At 39.1% G+C, this 11,364-nt stretch overlaps 1 protein-coding gene across 1 annotated transcript in view; it reads right to left on the bottom strand.

Moving 5' to 3' along the window:
• Window positions 1-11,364, bottom strand: part of ZPLD1 (zona pellucida like domain containing 1) — a 45,594-nt gene that overhangs the window by 23,252 nt on the left and 10,978 nt on the right. Inside the window, exons 2-3 of the mRNA XM_004706380.2 lie at window positions 5,723-5,943; window positions 1,078-1,259 (exon numbers count right to left, since the gene is read on the bottom strand). Coding sequence (XP_004706437.1) covers window positions 1,078-1,259; window positions 5,723-5,943 — 403 coding nt within the window. The remainder of the gene's footprint in view (window positions 1-1,077; window positions 1,260-5,722; window positions 5,944-11,364) is intronic.

Here is an 11,364-nt window from a genome sequence, read left to right as displayed (position 1 = left end):
GCTTTGCCTCAGTGTGGCAGGATCAGATCGCGTGCAATTCCCACACTGTGTCTCTAGTGTTCCTCAAACTTTTGAGAGTTTCTGTGGGACACTGTAGTGTTTTGCAGAACCTAGACACATGAGAGAACATACTGAAGGGGTGAGTTGTGGGGGAGAGACAGGACGCAGACTAGCATCACGGAAGAGTTGGACTTTTGAGATGTCTTTAGTCTCCAATTCCTTGGAACTAGTTTGGTATGAACTCTTGCAAAAGAAATTATGACCAGTGTTTTTCATCATAGGGCAATTAAAACCAGCCGTGAGTATTTCTGAACTGAAGCAAAATGTAACTGCCACATCTTCTTGGGTTCCCTCGTGACTATCATTAACGGATAACTAGGCCTTTATTACATCAAACATGAAAATTAGAGAGAGAATATTTTCACTTTCCTTTATTTTGTCAAAGATATATGCCAAGTCTAGATGATTATGTTGTAATGACACACAATGAGATGCCCAAATACTTAATAAGTACAAGACTATATAAACTAAAAACGATAACCTCAGGTTCTATGTCTGGAGTCTGTGTCTTGCCTCTTTCCTGGGAAGTTATCAGCACCCACGCAGGGTCTGAATAGCCAAGGGCGATGCCTCAGCAGGAGGCCTGGAGACTTGGCTTCCAGAGAAATTAAGGTCAATGGTGAGTGCTGACGAGCACGCTGCAAAGTGGAAACTCAACCAGAACCACCAAGCCAGCAGGAGAAGGGGCAGGCACTTTTGAGTTATAGCATTGGGGTTTTCAGGCAATTCTGATGGAAACAAGAAAAACACAGGGCAGACACCTGACTTTTAACTAATCCAGCAGTTAGAGTCTGGGCCAGTTTTAATTTAATTTTATACATATATATCCTGAGCTATTTATAAGGGTAATACTATTATATACATATATATTTTAGACCAAATATAGTTCTTATTACATTCCATGAGTGCAATCATTCTCAACATATCTAGCTATCTTAATATATCACTTAAGGATAAACAAAGATAGAAACATAATATGAGACAATATGTGAAATCAAGAATAAAATGTACACTTACGAAGCAAGCTGGGTATTATTAACCAGGTATTCCAAAGGATAACTACAACTAAATTTGTAAAGAAGCCCAGGTAGGTAGCTGATGATTGTTGGTGGATCTGGGGTATCGATATATCCTGAAATATTTCCTATTTGTATCGAAGATGCATTTCCATAAGCACTGGCTCCAGGAACTGTGGATACCTGTTGGAATGGTGGATCAACTTCAATGACACTGTGTAAAAATGCATGTGCTTGAGATACAAAATTAAAAACAGTAGACTACATAATTTCTAGAGCCTGCTTCAACTATAATATGCAATGATTTTGAACTTATGCACACATAATACTATTTATAAGTGATTATTTCTTAACTAAATGAAGCTTTATATTTTTCAAAATACTTTATTCGTGGTTCATAAATAAGACAGGAGACAGAGGTCGCAAGTGCTACAACACCCGTAAATAACACACAAATTTCACAGCATGGCTTATGAAAACCCTTGCTAATACAACCCTCCTTGTTTGAAAGGGGCCCTGATAGCACAATGGTTAAGTGCTCAGTGGTTATCCAAAAGGTCAAAGCATCTTGGCAATAAACATATTCTTTTTCTTTGGTCTGCCAAAAGGTGAACAAGGAAAATGCCTTTAGTCCCCCCACCCCAACCCTGTCTTGTCTTCTGACTCATTTTCTAGACAGCAGGGCAAAGTGACTGAACTCTGGAAAAGTATACCAGGAAGGTGGGAGGAGGAGCGGAGATGCTGCTGATCGCTACCCGGGCTCTCTCCCTCCAACAAGGAGACACAGACGTTTAATAATCAACTGGCATCGTTTCTCCGAGGCCCACTTCATAACCTTTCTGTACAAAACTCAGGGATGAATAAACGTTTTTAATAAAAGGGATCAGCAGTGCCAAAGCCTGCAGGCTTGGAAGCGGTCCTGGATCCAATATTCTAACTGCCCTCCGGGAAGAAACAAAGAAGTGGAATCTAAGAAAACTCATTTCATTGGTTCCTGCTCCCACCACGTCTTAGAAACCTTCTCTTTTCGAATAACCAAAACTTCCCGTTAAATCACAAACAATAGCTGATGAGAGTAAAAGCCAATTTCTTATTCCTTGCTAAACTAAGTTGTCAAGTCCCCTTTTGTGTTTACTAGGACTTAACAATTAGATTATGTTCAAACAAGTCAATGAAAAACATGACTAATTTAATTTCAAGGTAACAATTCGTCCTGGCTGCCATCAATCCCAACTCCTCTGACTCAAGCAAGGGCTACAAGGACTTGTGCTCCGGACGCTTTCAGGAGATCGCCAGCCTAACAACCAAGACAGTGCTACGTGTATTTGGTCCACCACTCCGTTAATAGCAACGTGTTTAATCGTAATCGCCACCCAATGAGTCCTTAATGTAACAAAACCAAAACCAAACAGCTGCCACTGAGCGGCTCTTGACTCAGAGAGAGCCAGGACACGGTTTCTATGCCTGCAAACTTCTGCAGGTGCAGAGAGCCTCCTGTTTCTATCGCGGAACAGCTATTGAGTTTAAACCACTGACCTTAGCTTTTAGCAGGGCAGTGCTTACACAGATGTGCTACACGACAGACCTAATCTGTCCCCCCACCCACACACACCAAAATCCCATCTTTATACTATTATTTAATTACTCAGAGACCATATTGTTATATAAGGATAAGTAGAAAAGTATTACTAATAGGGTTCCAGTTCATATATTCAGGATTATTTCCAAACAACACATATTGAAACGTGTTTCTGCTATCAGTGGATGACCACAGAAACATTCTCACAGAAATCCACTTGGCTTAGTTTCAGTGGGGTGTCTTCAAAAAAGAAAAATGATCCTATCAAAACAGTTGCTTTGAGGCAGATACGCTGAGGAAGAGATGTCAGCTCAGAAAGTACTGGTGAATGGTTTTTGGAATTACTAAGAGATGAGCTTGATAGATTTCACTAAATGACAAAAGACAATTACAAGAACTTATTCTGGGGGGGGAATCATTGTTGATGTGCTTTCAAAGAAGTTACTCCCTCCCCCCAAATTTAAGAAAATTAAAACCTACATTGGTGAGAAAAAAGGACAGAAAAGTTGTGTCAAGAAAGGAAACAAGTGCTGTCCCATAGGCATTTCTTGAAAAACCTTTCACTATCCACCTGAAACCGTGTATTTTGCCCCTTGAAACTTTTTTCCCAAACGCCCATGGTAAAAGAACATACCCGGAGGCCTCGAGGATAATGAAACTGCCGTTTTCGGTAAAAGTAAAGAAGCACAGAATTATTCAGAGAAGGGGAACAATTAGAAGCACCACCTTTAAAAGTGTCTAGATTCAGATATAGGATATCTCCAGAAAAATACATTCACATTTTGATATTTTTGTTTTTTAATAACAAATTTTGTCTTTGTAGCAATATTTTCGCTTGTAAGATATTGAAATATGTAAAGACATGGAAATAGAACACGCAAAAACAACACGCTGAATGTTTTTAAACTCAATACCTGTTTCAGTATTGAAGAATTCTATGGGAAAATTATTGAACAACTCAGAAAGGAATACATTATGTACCAAAAAGAATGTGTAAGATGTTAATCATTTCATCGGGGAGCGTATGATCAAGAACCAGTGGTGTGGAAAGAAGATATTCAAGTTACACTCAAGGCACTGATTAAAAAACAAGAAGCCACGAACTGAGACATTTTAACAAAATCAGAAAATACTGGAAGAACTCACACATTTATGCCAAGATATTTGAAGACAAATTCTACCTGGCCTATAGACTGGTACAGATTCCTGTTTATGTCCATTGCAGGAAAAAATATTGTGATCTACAATATAATTATCAACAATATCGTTGCTATCTCACCCAAGTAAAAAGTTGCTAAAAATATTTCAAAAGTGGTTGCAACAATAGATCAATAGGCAAGGTAAATGCAAGCCAAATTTAGATGCTGACATGGAATGAGACAAACCCTTGTTGATATCAGATAGATCCTAGTTGCAAGCAGAGGATACGAGGAAGGCATTTAACTGTATTTTATTGACTGTGCAGTGGCACTTGACTGTGTCAATCGTAACAAACTATGGTAAGATTGCAAAAAACTGGGATTTTAGAACCCTGTGTGCATGCAAAACCTGTACTTAAACAAAGTTTGTTTAAGCAGAACAAGAGGACACTGTATTGTTTAAAATCAGGAAAGGTGTGTATCAGGGTTACACCATGCACCCTCCTTACTCTCTCTTCATGCTGAGAGGCTGGGCATAACTCAACATAAAGGAGAAAAATATTTTCCTCCCAACAGGACGAAGAAGTAGCATCATGATAAAGGGAGAAAGGTTATTAAGGATTTAATTTACTGGGTTCCACAGTCAATACACATGGAAGCAACAAGCAACAAATCAAATGGCTAATTGTGTTCCGAAAATCTAACAAACACCCACCCTAAAAAGCAAAGCTATCCCACACTAAGGTGTGCCTGATCCAAGTCATGGTTGAATTAGTCACTTCATCTGCTCAGGGAAGTTAGACAATGACTTACGGAGACTGAAGAAGAAATGATGCATTTGAATGATGGTGTTGACAAGGAATTTTGAATATATGACAGAGTTCAAAAGCCTGGACAAATCTGTCTTATAAAATGTCTAGCCAGAATGTTCCCTAGAAGTGAGGTGACAGATTTGTCTCCTCCGCTTTGGATGTGATTTCAGAAGAGACCCATCTCTGGCGATGGGGCTCATGCTCGGTCAAGCAGAGAGTCAGGAAAAGAGGAAGCTCCTCAATGGAGTGGGATGACACGCCGTCTGCCACGATGGGCTCAAACAACAACAGCTGTGAAGATGCTGTAAGATCGGACCAGGCAGGCCTGTAAGTCGGGTCACTGTACGTAGAATTAGCTTGGATGGCACCTAACAATAACACAGCTCTATTTGTGAGTGTTCGATGCATGAATAAGTAAAAGCATTACATCACCCAGCGGTCCTCATCCAGGGTGGGAATGTTTGGAACAGTGTTTTGTTGTTATTGTTGTTGTTTTGAATAACGACTAGAGAGAGTATACTACTGGGGTTTAATAAACATTTTGAAATGCAAAACAAGTCCCACAATGAAGAATATTACTACAATCAGAAATGCCGCCCGTTCTTGTTTACTGATATTCCTTGTTCGTTGGTATAGTGAAGCCTACAGGATTCCAAGTTCCCACCCTTCAGCTTTCTCTCGGAATGAGGTCCCTTAGAAGCAATAAGCCAAGTGGTTCACTACCCAGCTTACTGCAACAATCCTTTTTGTATGGACAGACACTTCTATAGAAAGCATCAGGAAAATGGTTAATGATAAACTGCAGGGAAATAGTCATACACAAAGTCATCCACACAAAATAATGCTGTCTGCAGTAGCTCAGCCAATCACCTACCAAATATCAGGTGTCCCTCAATCCCCTACCTACTATAAACAAAGCCATTATTGGAAGATAGGATTGTGTGTTTGGGATTGGAAATTGAAAGCAGCAAAGAAAGCGATTTGCTCATTTTTAGTGGCTTTTCTTTTCTTGAAAGATAAATTGGGCTTCTGATTAGTTCATGAAATGAAATAATTAAAAAAAAAATGTTTACGTTATGACCCCAGCCACCATACACCACTTCACATTCAGCTTACCACTAAGTTGTTTCCGCAGCCCTCCAGGGTGCTGAGATTGATGACGAAAATGACCACTGCAGGAAAAGTGTTGTTGTTTATGAATCCCCTGCAGTGGGCATCCCCGTGCCTGCCATTCAGTGCCAGATCGGTTTCCGAGTAACCCGAGAAAAGTACAGTGCAAAAATTAATCTTCATTGTAATGGCTTGCACCCCACAGTAGACACTGATGTCTCTTTCAGCTGAAATAAAAATACATGAAAAACAATGTAAGTCACAAAAGCACAGTGGAGAGTACAAGAGTGAATTTAACACCCTTCACTTATTTGCTCCTTTGTGTCTTCATTCATTGCTCCATTTGAATTCACCAAAATCCAGTATGCATGTCATCAAGGAAAACAGCCAGGAAGGATAATCTTTGACATAGTGACATCGGAAGATATTTTGCATAATAAGCATAACACTTCTCTGCTCCTTCATGCCCTGTGTACAATATATGTGCACTAAATGTCAGTCAAGTATTGCTAAGTTATTTGAGAATTGGATAGGAAACAATCACTTACTGAAGAAATTCAGAACCAGAATTAACTGAGTTATCCTGATGACCTGTGCAGAGTATTAAAACTTACTAAAAAGTAGGCATTTTCCCAAATGTATGAAAGAAACCTTTCAAATCGGTGCTACACCAAGTTGTTAGGGGTTTTGGTATTTAGGTTCTACATCTCCCCGGGGTGCATAAACCAAACCATCGATCTGGTGTTAGTCTTTTTCCATCTGTTTTACCAATTGAAGGAGGACTATGAAGTGGCCCTCAAGCCTCCACAATGTAGAAAAGAACAAAATGATCAGACTCTTCAAAGAAATAGTTTATTGTTCAAAAAATAAACTAGATAATATATATATTTGATTAATAATAGGATGTTCATGTAAACCTTATGTAAATGTCCTTTATCATTTTGTACCATATAATTAATTGTATAATTCAGTTACAGCACAGGTAAGGGGCGTTCAATAGAATATGTCTTGGAGCGATTTGATCTTAGTACTTTGTACACCATGACTCTTAAGGATGTAAAGGAATCAATGTGGACATTTATGTTGTTGTTGTTGTTGTTGTTGTTGTTGTTGTTAGGTACTTTTGAGTTTGTTCAGCACTTACTGTGACCGGCAGAACAAGAGAACAAACACTGCCCTGCCCTGGTGTGTCTCCCAATTGTGATGTTTGTCTGCAGCCAGTGTGTCAATCCATCTTGCTGTGGGCTTTCCTCTTTTTGCTGAGCCTCCACTTTACCAAGAATGTCCTTTTCCAAAGAATGGTCTCTCCTGATAGCATGTCCAAAATACACAAGATAACATGGCAGCACACTTGTTTCTTAAGAGTGTTGTGCCTATATTTCTTCCGAGACAAATGTGCTTGTTCTTTTGTCAGTGCATGGCACGCTCGGTAATGTTTTCCAGCGTTCTAATGCAAAGGCAAGTGTTCCTCTTCAGTCTTCCTCGTTCAGGGTCCCACTCTCACATGTTTCTGAGTCAGTGGAGAACACCATGGCTTGAGTCAGGCACCTCTTAGTCCTCGAAGTGAGCTTCTTGCTTTCCAACACTTTAAAGAGGTATTGTGCAATAGATTTGCCCTATGCAATTCGTCATTTTCTCTCTTGACTGCTGCTTCCATGAAGATTGATGGGGATCCAAGTAAGATTGAATCCTTGAAACTCTAATATTTTTTCCTGTATCCTGATGTCAGCTATTGGTGTGGTCGTGCGGATTTGGGTTTTCTTTACACTGAGCTGCAATCCATAGTGAAGGTTCATTCATTGGTCTTCATCAGCAAGTGTTTCAAGTCCTTACTTTCAGCAAGGTATTTATCTTCTGCATTACACAGAAGATGATGGAAGGCTATTGATGAGTCTGCCTCCAGGCCTGATGCCGTATTCTTCTTCATACAGCCAGGTTCTTGGATTACCTGGTCAGCGTACAGATTGAATAAGTATGACGGGAGAATTCAATCCAAACACACCCCTTTCCTGATTTAAAACCACGCAGTCTGCCTCTTGATCTATATCCATGTTCTACATGAACACATTGAAGTGTTCTGGAATTCCCATTTTTCTCGAGGTTAGCCATAGTTTGTTATGATCCACACAGGGAAATACCTTGGTATAGTCAATAAGACGCAAGTAAACATAATTATGATATTCTCTGCTTTGAACTAAGATCCATCTGACATCAGCAAAGTTCTCCCTGGTTCCACATCCTCCTGTGAATCTGTCTGAACCTCTGGCAGCTCCCTTTCAATGTATTGCAGCAGCCATTGTTGGGTTTTTGGTATGTGATATTCATGACATTATTTTATATCATGAAATAATTTTACTTGTATGTGATATTCATGATATTAGTCTATATTTTACTTGTATGTGATGTTCATGATATTATTCTATAATTTGCACATTCTGTTGGATCACCTTCATTTGGAATTGGTACAAATGTGGATCTCTTCCCATTAGTTTGACAGGGAGCTGTCCTACACATTTCTTGTCATGGACTAATGAGTGTTTCCAGTGCTCCATCAGCTTGTTAAAACATATCAATTAGTGTTCCACCAATGCTTGAAGCCTTGATTTGGCTAAGTCCTTCAGTGAAGCATAGACTTCTTCCTTCAGTACTGTTGGTTCTTGTTCACCTGTTACTTTTTGAAACTATTAACTATTAACTAGGTCTTTAGGGGACAGTGACTTCAAGTATTCTTTACATCTTCATTGGGTGCTTCCTACCCTAGTCACTATGAGTCGGAATCAACTCAACGGCAGTAGGTTGTGTATCAATCAATATTTTGTCCAAAGAATTTTTCAGTATTACAATTAGAGGCTTTATTTTTTCCTTAGAATTTTTCCCATTTAAGATACGCTGAATCTGTCCTTCCTTTTTGGTTTTCTAACTCTTTGCACATTTAAAAATCTTCACACATTTCATTAGAATACATTTGTCTTATTAGGCAGCCCTTTGGAATTTTCAGTTCAGTTATCTTTTTATTTCATCCATTTTTCCATTTTCCTTAGCTACTCTAAGAATAAGAGCGAGTTACAGAGCCTCTTCTTACATCCACTTTGATTTTACTCTTTTTTCCCTGTCTTTATAACGACCTTTGTTCTCTTCATGTATGGCGTTCTTGATGTCCTCCGAAGCGCATCCGATTTCCAGGCATTAGTGTTCAATGGATCACATTTGTTCTTGAGATGTCCTCGAAATTCAGGTGGGATATATTCAAGGTAATGTCCAAGGCTCTCTTGGACTTGATTTAAATGTCTTCAGCTTCAACCTAATCTTACATTTGACCAGTTGGTGGTCTGTTCCACGGTTTGCCCCTGGCCTCTTTTCATCGGCTGATATTGAGCTTTTCCAGGAGCACTTTCAAAGATGTAGCCAATTTTATTTCTGTATATCCCTTTTGTAGAATTCCCTCTGTGCAGTGCCTTTTTGTGTTGTTGAACAAACTTATTTTCACAAAAGTTGTTGGTCTTCTAAAATTCTATCATGTGATCTCCAGCTTTGCTTCTATCACTAAGGCCCTATTTTCCAACTACTGTTCTTTCTTCTTCATCTCAAACTTTTTCATTCCAATCAACAGTAATTATCAATTCATCTTGTAGGCATGTTTGATCCATTTCCGACAAGATGGTAGTAAAATTCAATTTATTCATCACTAAGTTTAGTGGTTGGTGCGTAAATTTGAATTGACTGGCTTCCTTGTATGTAGATAGATATTACCCTATGACACACAGAATTATATATCAAGATATATCATGAAATATCCTTTTGACTATGAATATGATGCTATTGCTCTTAAATCTTTCTTTCCTGGTACAGTAAACCATGCCTTTATCTGATTCAAAATGCCCAACGCCTGTCTATTGCAGTTCACTAATGCCTAGGATATTAATCTTCATGTGGTCCATTTCATTTTTGACAATTTCCGGTTTTCCTAGACCCATATTTTGTACATTCCAAAATTCAATTATTAATTGGTGTTTGCAGCTGTTTTTTCACATTTTGAGCTGTGTTTCATCAGCAAAGGACGATCCAGTGATCCATGTCATTACGGCTGACTATCTTGAGACGGCACCTCATCTTTAGCTATAATTTGATTGACCCTGACATGAAGCACTCACCTTCTGGAACTCTCTCTGACAATGTTCTGTCGCTTTTTGTGAGGTTTTCAGTATCAGGCCAAGTTCCACTTATATCTGTAAGCCTCCAAAGTGGACAGCCTGTTCCTTCTTCACAGTCTGTTCTTAGCCTGGAAGCCCTGATGAAATCTGTTCATTTGGGCGACCCTGCTGGTCTTGGACATACCATTGACCTAGCTTCTGGCAATGAAAGAACATGTAAACCAACATGGTACAGCAAACTGACAGGCAAATGGTGAATAGACTTTTATGTTTGGTTATAATTTGAAACTCATTACAATTACTTATAAATCAACACAGGGTATCTTTTCTATATCATAAGGAAAATTCAATGGTATTTATTAGTAAAACGTCTAAGCAATATTCCCTTTGTAAGTGGTGAGATCAAGTGAATAATTTATCAAGTACATTTTGCCAACATAGAAATTTTAAATACCATTTAGTACTGGGGAAAACATTTAGGCTTCAGTAAAATTAACTCCACAAAAGTAATTAAGACTTTAAAATTATACTCTTTACTTCGAAACAGTGAATTTAAATAAGGGTTTATTGAGTGGCTATGAACTTCAAAATAAATCTTAAATCTATTGATTTTTCTTTATTATTATGCTACTCCTTGGTTTATACCACCATCATATCATCCTCCTAGAATATTTGGTAACTTCACAACTGGTTTCTTTATTTCCACTCTCAGTCTTGCCCCACTGCCTCCCATCCCATTCCCAATCAAGACGGTCGCTTATATGTATATCTGATCACGTGATGGTCTTGCTCAGATCTTTAATAGCCACTCATGTCACTTAGATATAAAGCCCAGGTTTGAGCCAGGACCTCACAATTCTCCAAGTTCTGTTACCTGTGTTCCTTGGCGTCCTCCTCTCTCTCATCTACCCTCTTATTTCTCAGATTCACCATACTAACATTCTTTCAGTTCTTTAACACATAATGTTGTGTGATATAAGTGAAAACAATGCTTACCTCTGGCATGGTATTATCTATCACAGGAACACAAAAAATATTTGTGGGTGTGGTAGTTACAAAATCTGGTGTCAAATGCGAAGGGGTGGAGTCTAGCCTGTCAATCAGGTCACAGCTTGGTGGCCTCATTTGGAGATAAACCAGGGAGATAAATAAATAGCTCCCTGGAGCCCAGATACTCACAGATGCTCTGCTTCATCTCCCTGTGACAAGATACGTGGAGCTACGCTAGACCCCTGGAGGAGCCGCATGGAGACCCCTGCCAACATTGAGATGCTTCCACTGCCTCTAGGAGCCCCAAAATTTTCCACCCACTGGCCTCGGATCTTCCTGTATTTGACATCGTTGCATGTGTTGTGTGAATCTGAAGAGGAGTTTATAGATTGGTTTCAGACATATGGGCTAATATAGGACTTATAGACTTGATCTGGATTGGCTGGGATGTTTTCTTAATATACAATTACTCTTTGATATAAAGTTCTCCACAACACACATAAGTGT

The sequence above is a fragment of the Echinops telfairi genome, unplaced genomic scaffold, assembly GCF_000313985.2.
Source record: "Echinops telfairi isolate 266 unplaced genomic scaffold, ASM31398v2 ScPeMD7_6;HRSCAF=24_0, whole genome shotgun sequence".
Classification (NCBI taxonomy): domain Eukaryota; kingdom Metazoa; phylum Chordata; class Mammalia; order Afrosoricida; family Tenrecidae; genus Echinops; species Echinops telfairi.
The sequence above is the reverse complement of the archived record's forward strand: the minus strand, read 5'-3'. Positions and strand labels throughout refer to the sequence as shown.